At 40.5% G+C, this 23,691-nt stretch overlaps 1 protein-coding gene across 1 annotated transcript in view; it reads right to left on the bottom strand.

Annotated features, from left to right (window-relative positions):
* Positions 1-23,475, bottom strand: part of SLC16A10 (solute carrier family 16 member 10) — a 77,897-nt gene extending 54,422 nt beyond the window's left edge. Inside the window, exon 1 of the mRNA XM_082306144.1 lies at positions 22,727-23,475. Within this exon, the coding sequence (XP_082162270.1) occupies positions 22,727-23,117 (391 nt within the window). The 5' untranslated portion in view covers positions 23,118-23,475. The remainder of the gene's footprint in view (positions 1-22,726) is intronic.
* Between the last annotated feature and the right edge of the window lie 216 nt (positions 23,476-23,691).

Raw genomic sequence — 23,691 nt, forward strand, 5'->3', positions numbered from 1 at the left:
AAGTATTTCTTCAGCATAATGAAGTCACCTCCTCTGATGCAAGGCCTCTTCAAAGCTGCTGAATATCATGAGCTTTTGTACATCCAAAAGCAGCTTTAAATACTTATCATTCATCAAGCAATCATGAATCATGCGATTAAACATCTTTTGAATAAAAAGATTTTTAAGAAAACAGTGCTCAGATATAATCACTTGTTGATAATTATCTGGGTATGCTAAAGTAACATGCCATTCAAAATAAGTCTAATGTTAATTGCTTAGAACTTCTTACAGCTTTCAACAAAGGGTTCATCCATCACAAAAGATTCTTAGAAAAACAAAGTTTCCATTGAATGAGAGGAAAAGCCCTCAGAGGTATGAATAAACTGGCTAAAAGAAACAAGAAGAGGTCAAATTAGCATACAGAGAGCAGTTACCACCAACATCCAGAAAGAATGCATGTTGAGTCCCCTTGCTGTTTGGTAATATTAACAAATCACCTGGAAAAGGGAGAAGGGCTGAAGGGACAAAAATCCTCATCTTAAAACAGAACTCAGGTGACTGCAGCAGGAGGGTGGGATTTGTTTGTTTGTTTTGAGGGTGGGTTTGGTTTGGGGGGTGGGGGGAGTTGTGGTTTGTATGGTTTTAGAGAGAGAATATATATGGATGATGTAAGAAATTTTTTTTTATTTCTCAAAATGTAAAAATGGGATGGGACTCACAAAGTTATCAGAAAGCACATTTAGAACATAAGAAGTGTGAATTATGTTAAGAAAATAAATTCAACTGTGCATCCTCTACAACTGAGCATTCTGAAGTCCACAGGTATTAAGTGACTTTGAAAAAAGAAATTGATATAGGGTGGGCTTCTCTGTCTCTCCAAGTCCAAAAACCACTGACCAGCCAAAGGGAAGAAGGTATATAGCAGGAAGGACTACTTTAAGTTTTGTAAGCATCAGTTACTAGTATTGGATACAGATCACTGGCTTAGATCAATTTGAAGTGTGACCTATGATTTTTACATAATTCTATTTGCTCATGCATGATACACAGTCATGCAATATGTAGTGTTATAGTCTCTTTCATTAAGCGTTAAAGCCACACAGCTTGTTTTACAAGAGATAATATGGATAAAAGAAAGACTTCACATGCACCAAGTCTTGATAATACCACACTGGAAGGAGCGAATACAGGGCTGCTATGTGCCGGGACCTCAGCATGCTAAGAAATGGGTCAGCAGAAACCAGAATGAATTCAGAGGCAGATGTAAAGTCCTACACCTGGGATGAAAAAAATAGGAACCAATAGAGGCTGCAGGTCTATTGCTTGGAAGGGGACATGGGGGACTTCATGGATGCAAGTTGAAGCTGAGTCAGCAGTGTGCCTTTCAGCAACAAAAACTGACTGCACTCCAGGTTGCATTAGCAGGAGCATTGCCAGCAGGCTGAGGGACATGGGCATTCTGCTTTCACAAGGCTGTATCTGGAGTTGCGTGGAGTGTTCTGCTCCCCAGAACAAGAGAGAGAGAGACATTGACATATTGGAGAGAGTGCAGGAGAAAGCCACCAAGATGACTGAGGGCTGGGGCACCTAAAATAAGGGGAAAGACTGGGAGAACTGGGTTTGTTCAGCCTTAAGAAAAGGCTTAGGAGGCAGGAGCAGTGCAGATCTTACTGCTGTCTACAACTGCCTAAAAGACAGAGAAAACAGAACCACACTGCTCAAAGGTGCACAGCTGTAGCACAAGAGGCAGAAGACAAGATGGAACATGGGATTTTTCACCATGAGGATGGGCAAACATTAGAATGTGTTACCCAGAACAATAGCAGACTCTGTCCAAACTTGGACTGGACCCAAGTAATCTGATCTGACTGAACTTGCTCTGAACAGAGGGCTGAACAAGACAGTCTCCAGAGATCCTATCCAGCCTTAATCATTCTATGATTCTATGAAGAGTTTCACAAGCAAGGGTATTTCCTATAAAATCTACTGCCAGGATACTTGAAAGGAAAGGTCATAGAACTTTCGTGCAATTAACAGGAGGGTCCGTGCAAGCACAGCATAAACTGAGGTTTTGGAATGTTTTTATGCAATGAGATTCTCTTCTCCATAGCTACCAAATACAAATAAAATACAACTGAAATATCAAAAAATATGGTTATTGTTGTTAAGTGAAACATCCCTTAGTTTACCCTAGAGGTTTGTTCCCAAGTGGCTCAAGCTGATAACTTTAAATAAAACATTAATTTTAATCAAGCTTCTGCCAAAAAATTAGAGTTGATTTACATATTTCTGTCACCAGCTCCTGATTCTCTTTGGAAGAGTTATCATACCACTGAAGATGTAAGACAAAAAGTTGAACTCTTATTCAAAAAGCTTTCTGATCAGGTTTAGCACCAAGATTGTTTTCTCGACCACAGTCATGCCACTGAGCACGCTGACACAATTTAACCACTCATTAGTCACAGTTCAAATCTCATTAAAAAAAGCAGTAAATCACATGGTCAGAGATGTATGCAACCATTTATGTCCAAAAGAAAAGCTATGACTGCTTCTTATGATACCATGTTTTCAGTTTCCATTCAAAAGTTAAGTCTGGATGCGAACAAATTTTGCCTCAAGCATTTTAACAGCTAAGGACTTGGAAGCCTGAGAGCACATAAATGGAAGTTCTAAGGAGTCTTTCTGTCCTGCACAGTAATCCAAAACAGTTCTAGAACTAGCATTCATTTATTAATCGCATTAATAAGTTCTTGATTTAAATTTAATAGAATTCCTTATCCCTAAAGTTATGCAGAAAAAAATCCAGGACATGTTAATAGTCAAGACAAAACATCCATCAGATACACCACGGGAAAGTTAAGAAAAGCATGGTAAAGACAAACCAAAATAAATTGTTCAAAGAGTACGTGGAGTCAATAAAAACTTTACCTTACTGTCTAGAAAAAGAAGGTCCCTTCCAACTCGGGACATTCTATGATTCTATGAAGCCCAGCATCAGCAAGAATAGCAGTCATTTATACTGCATGTCACATTTGCCGTCTCATTTGGAAACCTTTGTGCAATATGACAATTTAAGTAGCTGGTTTATATCAAAATATGCGATTTCAGGACCTACATCTACATTTATACTATGATGCTGAAAAAAATGCTCTAGTCTACCATACAAGCTTTTTTTTATTTAACATCAAATTATTAAATGCCAAATGCTTATATTCTATTTACATATATATTATATATATAATTTTTTATATATATATATATATATATATTCCACTGCATACACTAACTTCTTTGTAAAATTCACAAGTTGACCCATCTGGGTTTAGATCCAACTTTCAAGTGTTCAAGAAAGGTATAAAGCAATTCTAATTAACTCCAAATTAGCAATAAAAAGACATTAGGAAATACCAAATCAAGTAAGTTTCTATTAGCAGTAGTCCAGGAAAGCAAAACACTAAAGTACTTACAAACTCAAGGACAACATTGGGAAAAAAGTAACTCGGTTCCAATTTGCTCTCCTTCTAATAAGTGCAACACCTGTGACTACTCAAAAATGCCAAGAATAAGCCATTTGCTGGTTTGCACATGACAACTGCATGTGCATTGTACAGGAAACCCATAAATTTGAAATCACGTACCTCTGTATTTTATCAGACTATTCAAATAAGTTCTGAATAAATTTAATTTGTATTACTCTAATCAATATTAGCAAACTTCAGATCTATAATGACAAATACATATCATAATATTGACTTCTTTCCCTTAATGAACATATTTCCACTGTGTACAGGTTTTATGAACAAAACACTGGAGCTGTATGGCAAGAACAAATCTGAAAACAGTAGGCTGTGTTTGATTCTGCTTTTACACTTTCCTGAAAATCTGTATGTGTCTGCATTCAGAAACAGAAGTTCCTGTGTGCAAAAGGAAATGCCGTTTTCTGTTTGTGTGTTAAAACATTATGTATTTGCAGCAAGTATCTGTGACGCTACATACCTTTTACAACTCTACTGTTACCGACCGGTGGATGCCTGAACATTGGCTGTTGAGGAGCGCTCGGAAGCCCCCATGCCGGCTCTCCTCCTGCTCCCCCTGCTCGCTGCAAGCATTCTCAGTAGCCTTTGGGAGTTATGCGGAGCCATGAGCACCCTTTCCTCCCGGGGCGGGGGGGTACGAGTGCTTGCCACAAGCCATCTCTGGAGAGGAAAATATGCATACGGACCCCCTCTCTTTCTTAGTGTGCTAAGAACAGCTGTAAAACCGACCCATCCAGCTGAGGGTCTGACCATGGCTAGGTCTAAGGAAAAGTGGTTTCAAAAGCATAGCTAGACCTACCTCCAACACTAATGGTATATCTAACTAGAGTGTATTTAAGATTGTGGAGGATATTGCTATAGTCCTTAGGGGTATAGAAGCATTTGACTTCTTGATGCACAAACAAATTTAAACAGATGAAGTCTGTGAAGATGCAATATGGCTTTTTTCCCTATTATTTAAAATGGCACTCTGAAGACAAATTTAGAGCAGTATTAACATGAAATTCTGTGACAACTCTAAATACGAGTCAAGCATGACTTACTGAGATCACTTTGTCCTTAAAGAATATTAATAGTGTCCTTATATGGCAAGTCTGCTATATCCTGATACTTTGACAGCAATTAAAATAAATGGAAGGAGATTAAATAAATAAAGCCTACTTCTTTAAATTGAGGAAGTTTCAAGCAGAGATTCTACAATGAAAAGACTGTCTACAGGAAGGAAGTCCAGTTCTCATTGACAGGCATAAACATACTGCATGGAACAATTACTTCCAATCAGAGTATTTCATCTGAGTTAACCCAAGGTATTGTTATCCCTTTGCCAGAATCCCTGTAGAATTTTGATCTAAGATTTAATGTAATAAACGTTGTAATATACATTGCAAGAGCATCAGAAGGAATATATCCTGTAATTCATAAAGACCAGGTGCAGAACAGGAATTTGACAGGGACAAATATAGGATTTCTGTAGCCTCGCAAAAATGCATAAACTGCCCATGGCAACTATCTGCAGAGACAGAAAGTATCCATCAGGTCAGAAAGATCCAGGGACCACTTAAATTACTCCCTTGTTATCCTGCAAATACAAGATGTTGAAAATAAGTTCACAGGCGTTGTATTCTGATAGGGTAAATTTTTAGGTGGATTTGAGGCTTGCTTATCTAATTATTTTGGGGCCCTGAAAGTTTCTAGATGTATGTGTGGGGGAGGAAGCCTGCTCCTAGACAAAGTAAAAGACTCCAGTGAAGTCAAAGCAGTAAGGGTGGCCTAAGGCTACTGAGTAGGAGCTATGAGTCATGACTCCTAACATCCTCTTTCAGGCTGCACTCCAAAGGCAAAGGAGCGATGACCACCAGTGACAAGGAGCATGACTTTCAAATACCAATACCGTAAAGACATAAATCACAAGTCCACCGAGTTATCAAGAACAAAAAGGATTTTGAAAGCTAACCTGCTTAAGTTATGTCAAATAAAGGAGAACAGAGAAAATTACATGCATGATTTAATGTCCCAGGGTAGACCGTCCAGAGCTAAAAAGCACATGCCTTCCTCTATGTCCAAATTAGAAGGCCAACCCAAAAATGAGTAAGAGTTACTTCAAACCCAAAATGGTTTGGTCATTCAAAACAGCAATACATACTGTATCTTATTCCACATATGTCCTAACTCTGTACTGCCAGAAACATTGACACAAATTTCAGTCTTCAGCTTAAACTTCAGCTGATAAGTTTTAGTATAACTCATAAGGGGAAAGATAATATCTATCTCCACACACTATGTATACTGCAAGGTTCAACTGCAGTAATTATGAATAAAAAACTAAAAGGTCAGCTTCTGTTCATTTATGGTTAACTTTTTTAAATAGTTCACTAGTTCTGACAGTTCTATAAACTTACAAAACAAGTTGCTTTAAGAGCTAAGATCTCCTGCTCAGCAAGCAATTATCCAAAGATTAATGTCCGGTAATTCATTTATTCCCTTCAATGAGCAGAAATAATGGGGATTGGGTTTCTGTGACTTTAAGCAGCTCATGCTCAGTTACTACCAGATGCTCAAAGTCATCACAATGAATCAGAGCAGGAAAATACATTAATTGGATTAAGTGTTACTTTTACCTTTCCCTCTTTCCGATTGAAAATGAAGAGCATTTTACTTCATTTAATATGAGGAATGTAAAAGTAAATGTAGTAAGACTAATATTAAAACTAGTAAAAATAACAGAAGAGTAATTCCATTTTCCTGCATTTCTTCTCTGGTTTGAGAGCTCAGAAAAGAAAATGGTTGCAAAAAACTCAGCTACAGAAACTGTAGAAACCAGTGCTTCACCGTAGCAGTTTGCATCAGTAAAGTATTGAGATCTGATACATACAGGAAGTCAGAGACCCTACATCTTGCTGCTTAAGATCAGCAACAACAAAACGAAATCTTGAGATGAACTTAAGGGGAAGAGGGAACAATTTCAGAAACAAAAGACCTAAAATACCCCAAGCCATTTTCTAACAGGGCAGCACTGACCTTTCCAGATGCTGCCCATATACAGACAATAAATGTTAAGAAAAGAAAGAAGTGGCCCTTCATTTGCATGCAGAACCTCGGGAACGCCGCTGGTTGCCTACACCTGTTTAAACTAAAACCAGGCAGCATGCTATTCCAACAGTCTATTTTCATAGCAACTGGTCTATTTTCAGAGAAACTGAAAGCATTACAGGAAAAAAAAAAGTAGAATGCTCAAGTTAAATAAATTATAAATACAGAATAGGAACATTTTAATATATAAGATATATTCAGCATATGTAAAAGTGAGTACCAATGTGAACATAATCAGGACTTTTTACATCAAGAGATCAGCATTCATAACATCTAGGCTTTCAGATTCAGTTTTTCAGTTGTTCTAGCTAACTTGTAATACCAACATAACCTAAAAGTATCTACAAATTCTATGTTATAGCTGTATACTTTCAAGTTGTATTTGCTACAATGTTTTCTTATGTGTTTTCCTTCAAATAAGAAAACATTACCAGAATGCTTCCACTTTTATGTGCTTATATCCAGCTAAATGTTAGTCAGCTAATTTACTTATTAGATAGTTTCCTCCTAAAAACAAACTCCAAACTTCATTTACAAGTATTTAGTCATCTTCATGAGATATAATTAACACATGACCAAAAGTCTCAAATAGCATATTAGCCCAGCCAACACTTCAAAATTAAAAAAATAGTTGACTGGCAGGTACCAACTGGCATCTCCCAGATACTTTGGCAAAGCATTATGCCCTGCCATGACAACTTTCAGAGGAGCAAGCACTGCTTCAGAGAGGAAGCAATTTTCAGTTTCCACCTCCTACCAAATGTGTGGCTCAGCATGAATTCCCTCTCCCAGAGATGGGACATAACTGACTGGCACTGCCTGGCCTCTATGTATGCCAGGTGCTCTGCAATCCTGCCAAGATCAAAACTGGAAACAGAAAGGTTACAGAAGGGGAAAAAAAAAAACCACCCAAAACACCACACTGAGCAGCTATATCTTGCCTCTGAGAGCACACTTTACTAAACTACTTCATCTTTCTTGATGTATTCACATGGATTTTTTTTCTTCTGTGTAACTTAACCTTGCGCATCAACAAACCACTGGCCACAATCATGCCTCGGAAAAGCTGCCTATAACGGCCTCATATTTGGAAATGGCTGAAAATAATGCAGAACCTATAAGTATAGTCTAACTGTTGGGAGCTGTATAAACAAATCTAAGCATTCCAACTACAAGATGAATTTACCTTTACGTCTGAAGAACAGAATCACACAAAAGCATTAGCCACAGAAACTCAGCATCAGCCTGTTTTTTGCATATGCACATGAACTAAATTCTAGAGCAATTGGCGGGTGAAGCTCATACAACATCACATGGAAGTCAGTTCAGCAAATACAGCTAAATTAGTAACTACATACAGCATCAGAGCATGTAACAGTTCTGTGGGGCATTGTTTTCTGTACTGATCTTCTCTCATAAAACTTCAAAAGGGAAGATAACTTTGACAATAAAATCCCTAAAGATCCAACTAGCTGGGTTTGTAAATGTGATCCCTAACTAGCAGGCACTGGTGTGCATGTCAGAGTGTGGATACTGTTAGAGTGAAGACAGTACAGATGTAGCACATACTCACAAGCGTATGACAGTATTTTTTGTTGTGCCCACCAACAAAAATGAACCTCTCAGGGTCAATACAGGACACCTGGAGTTCGATTCAACTTCCATGTTAAAGCACCCAAGTGTAGATGTCTGTGTGAGCGAGGAGTCAAAGCTCCTGCTAGAGTCAGCAGAGACCTAGTCAGCACAGCCAGGGTAAACTGCAGAGTTTCAGCCCACCCTAAAGTTGCCGCCTGCATCTCATCTGCCCAGCTGAAAAACTCTCCAGATTCCACTGAATGTATAGACTAGGTCTCCATCTACTATGATCCGCAAGTTGAATCCCATACCTTGCCAGTTCTCTCCTAGTGCAACATCATTCTTGCATGTTTTGCAGCACTGGCTGAAAACACCTGTGTTACCCAACACTTCAATACAGCAAAATAGACAAGCAGAGCAAGGCAAAGAGAAAAAACACCAATAAAAGCAACATGAACATTGCAGGTCCGGTGTGATGCCAAGCATCACCAAATGATTGGCACCAGTGCCATTTAGGAAGGTGGCATTGCACCTCAGTACATATCATGCCTTTCAGAACACAGTAAAACCCTCAAACCATCACATTTGCTTCAACAGTCCCATAGTGACCCAGATAAAAACAGGAAAAAAAGGCAAGGAAGGGAACAACTATATATAGTTTACCTATTTATGATTTTAGCACATGCCAGAAATAACTACTGAGGGCAAAAATGCAACTATAATACTTCCAAACTGATACTCCTTAAATTAGAGACAAGCATATGAGCAGACTAGCCCTGAAATCCTATGGTACTGTTTTCTATCACAAAACATCTGTGATATCCTTGTCTTATTAAACTGAAATTCATTACTTACAGATTTTCAGAGGACCTGTACCTGTCTAAGATAAACCAACTGGACGTACAAAAAGGCTTTACAATTATGGAATGACTTCAGAAAAAAATGGAGAGAATAGCTAAAGGCAAAAAGTAACTGCTAAAAAATGACAATGCCAACAGCAAAGCATAGCTGTAATCAGCAGCAGTACACATCAGTTTGGAAGATAAGAGCTTATATAATCAAGCAAACAAATCTCTGTGGATGCAGCATTCTCACTAGAGGGTGGCTTAACAAGACACGTCCTACCTTTAAAATGAGCAGATTGATTTTTACCTTTGATCTCTTCTTCACCAGCCCTAACAATTGGTGGAGGGTCCTTCTTCCTTCCTCTGCATTTACACTAGTCCCAAACCCCCCTCATTTCAACTATCTTAGTGTAAACACTGCTAAGCCATTCTCTACCCGCCTCACAGATTCCCACTAAACATCCACGAAGTCCCTTGATCACAAACCCTTAATTCCATTCCTCGATCAAGGTCTTTGTCATATGAAGCTACACTCAACACTTCACTGCAAAGTTGGTCACTACAGGCACTTATCCAAGAAAACGAAGAATTTTATTAATTATGCAGTTTCACACTTAGTGGGAAGATCATCTTAAAATTAATTGATCACACCCCCAAGCTCTAGGCCGTGCACACAAGGACAGGGGGTAACGGCATGGGGAGCCTGAGAGAACAATGGTTACTTTAAGTAACTGGACAAAACCTAGCATTTACTGTCTTAAAAGAAAAAAAAAAGCATGATTTACTTAACTTCTGAGAAGATCCAATAAATCTACTGATCAGCTACAGTCACATCAACCAAAAATTCACAAACTAGTCACCTCATCCACAGTACTGTTACTAGCCATTTCTAAGGCCACTCTTAATTATCTAAGTCCATTGAGCCTCTATTTTAGATTTTAGTTTAACACAGAAAAAAACAGTGACCAGGTTTTGCCATTGTGCCCAAGCTGTGGTATCTCAGTCACAGAAATTTTTCTCTTCCAGAAAAACAGAAATAAGTATGTTGAAGACGAATTACAGAACAGTTCATGCAGTGCTCTACCGAGCTCTGCAAAAGCTTAAGAAAAGCAGAGCTCTAATCTTGTTTTTAAAGCAATGTCTTGATAAAAACAGTCAAAGCCTTTGCATTCTAAGAATACTGTTTGTAATGCCAACATCTTCTGCACAGTAAACACTGACCAGCAATCTCTCAGGCTGAGTTCCTATCCCAAAGAACTAGCCCTCAATTTCCACAGAATCCACACTGCTTATAAGCAAAAAGCTGTGAGAAACACTAAGATTTATCACCTTCAGAAGGCAATGTAAAACTTGCAGCAAGTTTTCATTGTGAAATTAAGTCTGTATACTTTTCATTCTGATCCTTAATTTGAAACCTACAGGAATGCTCTCACATTAAGAATCTACACCCTTTTTGTTTGAAACTCCAGAACAACCACATAGGTCCAGTTGTAGGCAGTCTTAAACATGGTACAATTTTTCACCTGGCTTGTAAATTTACTGTTTATAGCACCACACTTACCTACCCTGATCAGGAAAATATGCACCTAGAAGACTGGTAGGTGGGATACCTCATAAAACAGGAAAGAAATCTCAGTTGCTCAGAGGCAGCCATGACCATATCCCAAAGAACAAGCAGCAGAGTAGTTTGTAGGGTATCTGCCTGACCCTACCTGTATTTTCCCAATACAATTATCCTCAATACAGTTAGATTCTTTACAAAATATTTGACAATATTTTGACCAATTGCTGAAATAATACATGTTCATCTAAAAAAAATTATTAATACAGTATACAGTTGTTTTTTCACAGACCTTGATATAGAGACTGAACTTGTATCATATAACATACATTAATAGAAAATTAAATATATTATACTACATGTACAAAAGATTAATACTATCTGAAAAACAAATGCACTGAACAGTGTTAATTTCAGGATTAACACTATTTGAAATTAGAAGATTACAAAAGTATTTTGTCACATTTCTTGAAAATATTTACATAGTCAAATCAGTTTTGCAACTCTGAGGTAGCATGAATTGCATGCAACATACTGTTTTCTTTGCCTAAGATTAGAAAAAGCACTAAAAATCCAGAACACCAGAGCTGGGTCATGCTGACTAAACTTCTGACTGTACATACAAAGACTAACATTGTCCATACCGATTTTGTGCAGTTCTACTCCAGCCTTCCCACTAAGCTACCCAGTTCTGTCCCGGTCCTCCCACACGCACCTTCAAGGGTCAGTGATTTCACCGCATGAAACTAAATGTTCATTAAACTGCTGCACTATGAACAAAAGACTTTGATATGTACAGAGGTGTAAAAAGCCATTAATGCTCCATGCTTCAATTTGTAAAAAGTGGGATTACTCTGATAGGATTAGAAAATACATCTCAAGCTTGCACATTTTATTTAAGCTTCCAGAAAACTTCCTAGTGTTGATTTAATTTTCTAGATCACTGCCTGCACCCAGCAGTGTCAGAAATTATAAGTTGAGAGTTCTAATTTCTTTCAAGTTTGGAATGCAATGTTGGGTTTTGAAGAGCCTAAGCTACATAAATATTTCAAAGGTAGGAGATGACTTGAAGGTATAAAAGAACAAAGGGCAATTTCAAATTTGCTTTTATGTGCCAAAACCATAAAGGCTTGCTTTGAAGTACATACCTTCAGTTTTGTCACACACATGACATCTTAAACCAATGAACTCAAGCGGCCACAGGCAGTATTTTTGCAAATGAATTAAAAGAAAACCCAAAAGTCATCGTATAAATTGTATGCTCAAGATGTGAAAAAAATGTTATCTAGCAGCACAACATCGACTTTCTGAGAAGGTTGTTACTCTAAACTGTGACACATACCACTGACACATGTCCAAAATATGCACCATAGTTCAGGTTCTTGATTTCAAGCTCACTTGCTTTGAGGTTAATAGCATCTTTAGGTAAAGCACCATTACCACACCTTCTTTGCTCTTAAAAATAAGCAGCTGATGTCATCAACCAGTTCAAACCACTCAAACTACTATAGTATGGGCTAAACAATAAGTAGGCTTTCAGTCTCACCTATGTGACCCATTGAGATTACTCCAATCCCAGCATGTTCTCCAGCATGTTTAATTATAACACAGGATCAGGTTACTGTCTAATTAAGCCCTGGCTGTGTGGCCCAAGAACACTCAGTACTTCTGATTCTTTTGATAGGACATACAGGCCTCCTTGGGCAAACCAAATTGATTTCTGTTTTACACTAGTGTCCTTGCTGTTCAGCTGTTCATTCTGTATACTGCTTAGCTGCCATCCAGACTCTAGTCTAGAGCCAACTAAGCAGCTCCTTAAGAGACATGCAGATAGTACATGCCTGGATATAGAAAGTAAACAGGATAGTCACAGTTGTCAGTCCAAGGACAACAGGGGATTCTGGAGTGCCAATACCAGAAACAGCACAGACAAAAGCCTCCAAAGATAAGGCCCATCTCAACATTCACTAAGGATCACTTTTTAATGAATACTAGCATTCTCTTTTCTTTTCTTCTTGAATTCTCTGGCTCTTAAGCATTCAATGCAATACAGTAAGAGCCCAAACTAGGACTTCTCTAATTAGAAGAATTCCTTTTTGGTGTTGTAGTTAAGACTTTTTTTTTTCCCGTCTCTCCCCAAAAAAGAGCAGCTTTCTTACCTTGTACACAAGAACAATGTTGCTGGTCATCATATAATGATTATCAAAGCTGTGTTTTGTTCCAAAAGAAAGGACTGTTCATTTCTTCTAGAATGCAGAAGGAGAAAGCTTAAAGATCACAGTTTATTTAGGACTCTACCATAGTGTTTTATCCTTGCTCAGAGTTACAGCACCAATAAAATAGTTTATATTATTAAATATTTTAAAAATCTGTCAACTGTGGTATCTACATACTTCTTTACAATGAACTATGAAGTTTTTTGTGTACTTACTCAATGCATTTTCTATTTGGAACCTCATTATTGAAGCATCTTGAAAAAATGGCTAAAACCCAGACCATGAGCCAGAAGACAATCCTTACTGCCCATTTTACAAGTCATTTGCAAGAGGATGCTAGTTAGAGATTAAGGGATTTAACAGCTAGCATGTTTTAAATTACTTATTATTCCTCATATGTATGTGTGTATATATATATATATATATATCTCTTCTCAAAAAATACAAAAGAAAAAACTATTCTGAGGTACTTTGAACACATACACAAAGTACAGCTCTACTAAACAAAGCACACTGCAGAAGATAATTAGCCAAAGAATTCGCTACTTCTGCTTGTTACAGCAAAAAGGCAACAAAAAACTTGCTTTACGACTTGCAGTCTAAAGACAAGCCCACCACCTAAGGGAGACCATGTTCCATAGGATTAGAGACATGCTGCCGATAACAGCAAAAAGCTGGGCTCAACATCCCAGTAATCCCTTCCTGTGTGTGGGAACTAACACTGATGATTTTTAAATTGGTCCCATCCTTGCTAAAGGGCTGCTACTCCAACTTAGCTATTGGAAAGTCATTCCTATCCAGTTCCCATGAAAATTAATGGCAGGATATAAAACAGAGCTGCTATTACTGTAATAAATTAGATTTCTGGAAGTAAAACAGATAATGTAAGATCACAAGGGAATGTTTTCTCATAGAATTATCCTTTCTGTACATATTTGCTGAAGGTTAAACTGCAGTAGACTAAGGCTGCATTAACTGTGTGTGTTCACAAAACAAAAGATTAAGAAATTTGGAAGATATATGAAAGAACCTATATTATTCCTTCTGCCACAACGGGTATTCTAATATAAAGCATTTATGTTATCAGTGCTACATCAGCCTGGATGCAAGTAATCAGTACAACTCCTTCCTTGTAGTTCACAGAGCAGAAGCAATTTCAAATTGTGCAATTACTTGCCAAGCATTATAGATCAGTGTTTATTGAAGAAGAAAAAAAAAAAAATCTTTATTTTCCTTTGCAGCAACGTAAGTTAGAGTTTTATGAATATTCCTCTCATTTCAAAGCATGTTCTTTGAGGAATAGGATTCTATTAAGTTTTTTATTCATAATTCAGACCAACAAACCCTTCTTTTGCCTATGATGTTACATTACGTAAAGATTTGGAAAAAAATTGTCTTAAAAATCCAGACTAAGAGTTATATAGGTATTTCTGAAAACTAAACTGAACATTTTTTAACACACATTTTGCTTAAAAGTAAAAGGCTAGAAAATATCAAGAGTTCCAATTATAAAATTTTCTTAACATTTAGCAAACTAAAGATGCTTTCATGTCACCGATCAAATACTTACAAAACATTTGGGAATTGGTATAAGTATTGGTAAACTAATCCATAAATCTAGAAACAAGGAATTGAAATACAGATTAGGATAGTTTCCAAGAATATAGCAATTCTACAGCTAAACCTGAACTGCCACTCACTTCCTCAGCTAAGATTATCCGCACATGGCTCTTGAAATAGTAAATAATATCTATATAAAATTTAGAAAACATTAAATACTAAATTTCATATGACTGTTGAACCCTCACATTATGAAAGGGGCTGGCCAGGAGCACAGCTCCAACAGCACAGCCGCAGCAGCCAGACACAGCCGTTTGCCAACAGCAGGGCACACCAAAAAGGGCCAGCAGCTCGTCTTGGAGCAGCAAACACTTGCTCAGCAGTGGTGGTGCCACGGGGCACAGTCCCCAGCAACCAGTGGAGCAACTGTCCCTGTCACACCATAGGTGCCGACCCAGAGCGTGCTGCTGAGGGAGGATGCACCTGAGAAGGTCTGGGGCCCCTCGCTGAGGCAGCAGGAGCCAGACTACTTGCCTGCAGGAGGTGTGCGCTGGTGGAGTATGTGTTACCAACTGAAGGAAATGTGGGAAGAGGTCAGCACGCTACACAGATGACAAGAGATTGACTTTATCTTCTCCAAGACCCTGAAGCTTCAAATAGTCTAAACCCCCAACTGTGCTGAAGGAGGAGCAAGTAGTCTGCTTATTACTGTGAATCCAGCAAAGGGCTGCAGAGATGGTCAAGGAATTGGAGCATCTGACATACAATAAAAGGCTGAGAGAGATGGGGTTGGTTAGGCTCAAGAAGAAAAGGCTCAGGGGGAATCTTATAAGTGTGCATAAATACCCGAGGAGAGGAAGTAAAAGACTGAGCCAAACTCTTCTCAGTGGTATCCAGTCAAAGGACAAGGCAATGGGCACAAATTGAAATACAGAATTCCATTTAAATGTAAGAAAAAATCTTTTTTACTGTGAGGGTGGTCGAACACTGGCACAGGCCACCCAGAGAGACTGTGGAGTCTCCATCCTTGGAGATGGTCAAAACTCAACTGGGCAAAGTCCTCAGCAGCCTGCTCTAGTAAATGTTGCTCCAAGCAGAGAGGCTACAACCTTAACCATTTTGTTATCACCTGTAATTACTGAATTAATTCAAATTGGCTAAAAGAGTAAATAGACAAATTATGTTATAACAGTTTGAGAACAGTCCATTACATTTCTTCATGCAGAACTAGCAACTGAATAAAAGGAAGAGAGACCGATCACATTTAAACTTCAAGTTGGCCTGTAACAACACACCTCTCAAGAGGCTAAAGAAATCAAATAATGAGAAAAAAGACAGAATACTATCAGGAAACTTAAAGTATCTGGAGGCAAAGCAGACTAAGTTAAAATGAAATCATCTTTATGGACAGGCAAACAGCCCTAAGCATTGGTACATCTTGCTATGCCTAAGAGGGTCTATTAATAAACATATACACTTTCCTAACTACCTTTTTGGACAGCAGTTATTTAGGCTAATTCAAAAATCAGGAAGGAGCCTCAAAGAATGGTAACCAAAATGGATGAGTAAGACGACACTGAACAGACTACAGGGACCAATTAAACAAAACAAAGCTGAAGAGTAAGGAGGAATGCACGCTGGAAAACTTCAAAGTCAACTAAACTCCACTGAATGCAGGTATTAATAAAAAGCAGCAAGAAAAACATTGTTATGCAAATAATGCAAACTAGATAGCACAATGTCATCATAGTACATCATGTCATGCTGTAAACCAGCAGAGCCTCACTTGGAATCTGACACACAGTACCTTTCTTCTCCATACTACAGAAGGTTATAGAAGCATCAGAGACAATGGCAAAGAAATAACATTGAGAGTATGAAAAAAGTTCCACATGGAACAAAACCATTAAGACTTGAAAGATTTATCCAAGGAAAAGACATAACGAGACATATGCATGAAAAAATATATATGTACACACACCAGTCCCAAGCCACTTTGAAAGCAGAATGGCAGATGACAGACCAGCAAGACATCTAGATAAAGCATCTTCAAAATGAAGGACAAAAAAGTTTCTTCTGCTACTTGTAAATCAAACCAAGTTTGAGTCTTCATCCATCTGCAGAACAGTCTAACCACATGATATTGGTGATTACTTGGACTAGAAATGAGAGCGCTCAATAAAGAGATTTTACATACACCCTTTAGAAATTGCCATTTAAGGATGAGACTGGAAAATAGTTTTAATGCTATCTGAAGAACCATCAAACAAGCCATTCTCTTATGAATAAAAAATAAGCCAAAAATGAAGTTTCATTTTAATTTTTTTTAAAGATGTTTTAAACTATTTTAACCTCATCTTTAAGAACTCTTTCATTACTTTGAGGCATGTAACTAGATTAGCATAGCTACAGGCAGAAACTAACTACATTTAGCTTTTTAGAGTTGTAACAATGTAATAGCTTTAAGAGAACTTCATCTTTACTGATACGGTTACACTAACAGCAAATTACCCCGCAGGACATTCAATAGCATTTTGTTTTCAACCAACTTCTCACCTCATGAATAAAGTACAGTAAAAACATAGTATTTAGGCGGGTTTGGTTGAACGAGATTTTAGAGGATACAGTTTTGTCTAAAAGGCAGCATGCAAAAGCTCATAATTTCAGGCTTTGATGCAGAGTGGTGGCAACAGCCAGCCATCTTTAGAATTTTACAGGGATGTTTCATCCCTGTGAAATTAAAGTACTGCCTCTAAAGAAGTCCACAAAAGTAAACTGGTAACTAGCTTTCAGACACATTAGGAAAATTACTCTCCTTAATTAAGCAACTTGTTGCAAGTTAAATCTGCAGTTGGAACAGGAAGAGATCTAACCAATGTGAATTCCAACAAGAGGAAAAACACAAAAAGACAACTTAACTATCAGGCACAAGGCTAATCAGTCTGCAAACTAGTTATCAAGAGTACAAGAGAAATGCTCCAGAGCTGGAGGCATAAAGACATATCTGCATGTGTATATGCATAAACAGTAGTGGTAGTAACTATTCTGTCCTAAAGAGAGACAGCATACTAAAGAAATTACCTTCAGCTTTCCAGTTTGACCCAGTCATAATTTCAACTACTCCAGAGCCTTCATTTACATACATGTTTATAACAGCAAAGCCAGGTCAGAAGAGTACAAAAATATGACTGCAGCTGAATAAAATGAATTGTTACTTTTACATCAGGTTAGTTTTCTGCCAATCTGCTCCCATTGCTGGTTCCCTGCACTGGTTTCAATGGCCACACAAACATGGGAAGGAAGCCTGACTACAGCAGCACCGGTATTCATGGGTCCAAGTTTTTGTGGAACTACATCCTTCATTGCAACATAATCCTTATTGACCAAACTGTTACATAGTAGCGTGCTTTCTTGTACCTCACACAAGTTACAGTTGTGTGCTCCAATAACTTTTATGTTGCAAATTTGATTTATTCCTTCTTCAAAAAAAACCAACCACAGATAAAGAGAAGTCAGCTGCTCTCTCATAAGCCATGTGACAGTTCCAGCTTGCCAAGCTTCCCAATTTACTGGAAACCACATCCCATAGAATCAGAGGTGAAAGTGTGGTTATGAAGGTTACAGAGCAAAGTCTTGAATGATAACAAAACTGCTGATGGTGTTTTGATCTCTGAAGCAAAGCTCAGGAAGATAGCAAAATATTCAAGGAAAGAGTAAAGGGAAAACTTCTCAACTGCAAATTGCCCTGTTAAATTAAAAAGCCATCCCTGCTTAGCAAAATTAAGTTACCATACATGGTAGTGGTTCGCTTGTTCTCAACACTTGTAGACCTCTGTAGTCATCCAACATCATTGTCGCAGTATCTGAGTCATGGCCTGGATATGACAGCAAAGGCAGAATTCTCCTCCCTGCCCTACCGGACCCACAGCAATCCAGCTCCAAGAGTCCCAATGGTGCTGATGGTGCTAAGCCAGCTCAATGAACTACCAACCATCCTGATATCCAGATACACCACCAAAGGCTGCAAAGTCAAACCAAGGGAGATGCATACAAGCATATGGATGACCAGTTCAGGCCCACTGATGCGCTGTCTTCTAATAACGCTTGCTAATATAAAACAAACATGAGGATGCAGAGCAGTAAAAACAGTATATACGCTCACTGTGCAGGGCTATTTGTACAAGTGAAGATGAACAAACATCGAGAATAACACAGAACCAGCATTGTAAATCATAGAAAGAGGAGTAATCAAACTAGTAGAACTAGTATTTTTATCTGCCTTTTTTTTTTAATAAAACCCAGTATTTTTCTCTGTTGCCACTAGTATCTTAGTATTTATTTGCCTTTTGAAAACAGGTATGTGTACATACACACACAAAAGCCTATACAGTAGAGGCACCTACCAAGAGAGCACAACACAGGACTAGATGGGGCTCACACACCAGATCTCTAACCAAGATAACACAGGGGCTGGCTCAGCGCTCCACGGCCCTCTGTGCCAACGCCAACAGGGAGAGGAACCAAGCACTCTTCCTGCCAGGACCTGGACTGGCCCCGGGGCTCGATCCTTTCCCTTCAAGGACCAGCAGACTACAATTGCGTTTGAATGCTATTTCCAAGGACTAAGAGCCTCCCCTATTTCATTGCCATTGTGTTTTTCCACCCGACTTGTTCCTCAAACACAATGAGCTATAAACAAATGAACAGAGTAGTTTCCTGAGACTTCAGGCACATCTTTCTGGAAGTTTTATACTTACGTTGTGGGCTTTTCCTCTTCTGTAGTTGTGCATCAATTACCTTTTGAACAAAAAACTGGCTACACAAGGAAACAAAGGAAATGCTTATATAGCGCACTACAGAAGGAAAGAAACAAGCTTTTTACTAATACAAATACCAAAATATTGTATGCTAGTTATGTTCAAAATTTTTCATAAAAATTATGGATTATAATCAGATGCTCCTTGAAGAAATTTGTGAACCCTTTATAACCCACAGCACAAATTTCTCCATTAACACTCCTAAATCCTGCAACAATGTTATAGTTATTCATCTTATTTATCGAGTGCTGATGCTGCATTCCGGAGACAGCCTCGCTGCCTTGCCTGTACTTTTGGTTCCTTCCTCTGCTTATCTGCAAGGCAGAGTCATTTCTTGACTACACCCTCCTCCCATTTTGCCTTTGATACTGATAAATCCATCCAGCTACTAAAAGTAACAAAAAGAGCACATACTATGATTACTTAATTCCCTCCCATTTTGCCTTACATAGACATAGGCATCCATTATTAAGAGATTACAAAATGTTATTAAGAGATAATGAAAATAGCACGTACTACAGTCTACTTAATTCCTCTTTCTGAGGAAAACACCAGGCAAGAGACAACTACCACTTGGTCCCAGAAGAGCAGGCACACAAAAACCGCTGGCAACACACATGCTTCTGGAAACAGCTAAGTAATCTTGTAGTTAAAGAAGTCGAATTCTGTGGTACTCTGGATCAACTGCAAGATTCCACAGACACCTGGGATCCCAGGGCAGATTGTCTGGAATATTCATGCCTCTCAAAAAATCAGCATTTCAGATTTTAAAGAAATAATTTTTTTCAGAAGGATTAGAATATTAATCTTTGTATTCCAAAGCAAAACCACACAGCAAGAAAACTTTCATTACAAATCCCAGTTTTCAAATTCATTAAACCTGACTCAGACTCAAGTTTGCACTGCCAGTTGAGCCACAATCAGTCCGAACGCAAGAGACTAACTCGATTAAGTACTATAATCAATACCATGGGAATGATCAGGCTAGGGTTTTCTCTAACACTAAAATCGTACTGACTTCATCCCATTAGCCATTCTTTTTCTTTCTACAGCATGCCAGCTCATCCATCAGTGTTCAATAAGAGCTACACTAAGTGCAATTTGCCATTTCTGATCATATCTCCCTTTTATGGCAAGCTAAATATTGTATCAGAATTTGTTTAGTTCAGTTCACTCTTGGTCCGATCTTCAACAAGATAAAAAAATAGCAGACAAACAGTTTTAGGTGATGAAATTCAACATTAAGGAACAAAAATTCCTGCTTGATGGCTACTGCTTAGCCCTTATGGTGCCCAGACTCATTAGGTTACTTTCAGGTATTAAAAGGAAGGACACCTTTTTATCTGCTGTTCTGCTGTTTACAGGAGGCATTTTTGTATTTTCAGTCCTCCTCCTTCACATGCACACAAGTCACCTAGTCAAGGCAACTATCTCATGCTATTTCCCCCAACTTAAACCCATTTGGATTTAAAAAAAAAAAAAAAAGTGTCTTCTGCATTACCCAAACCAGATCACATCTGACAGAGCAAACCAAAATGCATCTGTGGCTTTTTATTTTTTTAATAAAATAAAAAAGAAAGTGATGTAGGAGGTGCTGGCTGCATCCAGGACTCAGAACTCTTCCTGCTCTTCTAAGCAGGATGCAAAACAACTGGGCTCTAAATTCAGGTTCCATTTCCCGCCGCCCCCCCCCCCCCCCTTTTCTGCAGTTGGGCAAATTTTCAAAAACATGGGTGGAGCACACCTGCAATCTCACCTCACTTAAACATCAGTGGCATGATTACTCTTCTGGAAGGTAAGAGATAATAATTTCAGTCCTCCTCTTGTTGACTATTTTGACTACTGCACTATTACCTAAAAGTCAATTTTTTTTTTTTTAAGTACAAGAAGACTGTTTTAAGAGATTGTTACTAGAGAACTAGATCCTCAGAAAAAGCAATTACACCTCGGTACCATGAACAGACAGAGCATCAACCATCCATGTGCTTCTGCATTTCTGACTGGCCAGTGGCTCCCAGGTCAGTGTGCAAATGTTCACAGCACCTCCTCTGAACAACCTCATTCTTCTGTACAGGCTAAAGAGCCTAGGCGCCTACTTCTGGATGTGCATTTCCCTTCTGTGAAGCAAGCACTGCCACACCTGATGCGTACACATACATAGCTTCCCACCTTTCTAGCTCAAGAAGACCAAGCGATACACCTTGTACATCACCACAAACAGTTCAAACGCTGGAGAGCACATCACTTAATGCTCCACCAGCACAGCTTTCCAGCTTTCTTACTTCAGTGTAAACAGCTGCCCTGGTTTTCCACTTCAGACAAAAATATTAAGTCAGGGGAGGAAAATTAGCTTCTTTGTCTCCTACATCTCAACTTTAGGCCCACTTATCCCAATATTTACGGAAGACATAAATTTCAGAACTCTTTTAAAGGTCTGTAACACCATTCTATACTGAGAAAGTTTCCTAGAAGGCTTACACCTCTGCAGGGCTATGCAGCTGGAACACCTTTTTTTAGTAAGGAAGAAAAGCAAAAAAGACGATGCTTGTTTTTTTAAATATTTCATTTTAATATTTTAATATGTAAGCTACCTTTTAAATAAGCCAACTTTATTTATTATTTACTATAATAAATTATTATAATTATTAATTCATTATTATTGTGAGAGCCAAAACCTGCATTTCCTCAACTTACCAAGTCAAAGCACAAGACACTTTTCAAAGAGAACTTACATAAAATAAAATAGAATATATGCTCACCTTCGAATTAATTGATACTTATGTGTCTAGAATTATTTAGATTAGTAATGGCAGAGTGGAGATTTGATTCTGATAATACTGTTATGTTTTTAGAGTTTAGTAAACATCATTAACTTTACTGGTGAGTTTGGGGATGTCGGTTACAGCAGCAAATCTGCACATCAAAATGCTGGTTTTGGCAACCGTTAAGCCCATTCTTTCCATATTTTAAGTGCCGCTATACCCCACTGTTATTTAATCATTTAGACTAATCATTAGCTAACAGAGGCGGGAGAATAAAACTTTCTGGGACCAAGAGTACATGCATTTTTCCCCATCATGCACAATGACAGATGCCTAAAAATACTGCTGTGGAAAGAGTCCGAGCGTATCTGCTTCTCCCTCTGCAGCTTCTCCCCCGAAGTCCCAGGAGCTTGCTGCCCCAAGACCTGCCTCTGGGGCACGGCTGTGAGCGCAAACCCTGGCAGGGAGGAGAGAGGGGCTCCTCTTCGCCTCGATGAGGCGAGCATTTCCGAGTCCCTCAGCCCAGCCCCACATGCTGGCGGCGGGGCAGGCTCCGGCCCGGCCCCCACGCCCGCCCGGAGGGGTCTCGCTGCCTGCGGAGCCCGCGGCCGCCCCGGCCCCGCCAGCCCCGCGGGGCACGGACACTGACAGCCGGGGCGGCTGCACCGCGGGCAGTGAGGGCTCCCGGCCGGGGCGCCTTCTCCGCCCGGGCTGGGGGAAGGGAAGGCCCGAGGCGGAAAGGGCTGGAAGCCACCCCGACCCCTTCCCTCGCCGCCCCTCACCTGTTTTGAACGCCAGCTGCTTGTCCTCGCCGCCGCCGAAGAGCTGGAGCATGGAGACGAAGAGGACCCCGCACGAGTTCTGGATGCCGAAGACGGCGCCGTTGCACCACATGGCGGCCAGCATCACCACCCAGCCCCAGCCGCCCTCGGGGGGCTCAGGCGCCGCGCTCCCGGAGCAGCCCGCGCTCCCGGGGGCCTCCGTCGCCGCCGGGGGCTGGGCCCCGCTCTCGCCGCTCGGCGCGGCCGGGCTGTCGCTCCCAGGGCACCACTCGCCGCCGTTCTCCCGCCGCGGCTCCACCACCACCGCCGCCGCCTCCGGCGCGCTGGGCAGGGGGGCGGCGGCGGGGTCCTCCGCGCCCTGCGGCGCCGGCTGCTCGCTCACCGGCGCCATCCTCAGCCGCGCCGCGCCGCTCGCGCCGCTCCCGCCTTCCTCCTCCTCGCGACCTCTCGGCCCCCGCCCGCCTCAGCCCCTCGTCGCGGGAGCTGCGGGCATCCTGCTGCGCTCGCTCGCTCGGTCTGTCTCTATGTGTGCGCGCGAGCGAGGCCACCCCGTCGGGCGCGCCCGCCCCACGCACACGCCCCGGCTTTCGCGCCGCGCCGCGCACCGAGGGGTGCCCGGTCGCCGCCGCTTTATTTTAAAAGGGGGGCTCCCGTGGGGGCGTCAGCGGCACGAGGGCTTTCCTCGGCGCCGATTGGCTGAGGGGAGGGAGGCGGGGGGGAGCGAGGGAAGGGCGGCGGAGCCACGCTCCTCTCCCCGCTGCCCCTCCCGCCCTCTGCCGCTTCAGAGGAGGGGGTGGGGCGGGGCCGGGCCGCGCCGCGGCGTGTCGGCGATAAGAGCGGGTGTCGCGGCCCCTTGGCACCGCCGCCGCCGCTGGTCGGGGAGGGGAAGCGGGGTGCGGGGGCGGGCGGGGGCGCGAGCGCGAGGCTGGAAGTCAACGGTTAACGGCCGCCGCTCGCGCTGGGCG

The sequence above is a fragment of the Platalea leucorodia genome, assembly GCF_965183815.1.
Source record: "Platalea leucorodia genome assembly, chromosome: 3".
Lineage (NCBI taxonomy): Eukaryota > Metazoa > Chordata > Aves > Pelecaniformes > Threskiornithidae > Platalea > Platalea leucorodia.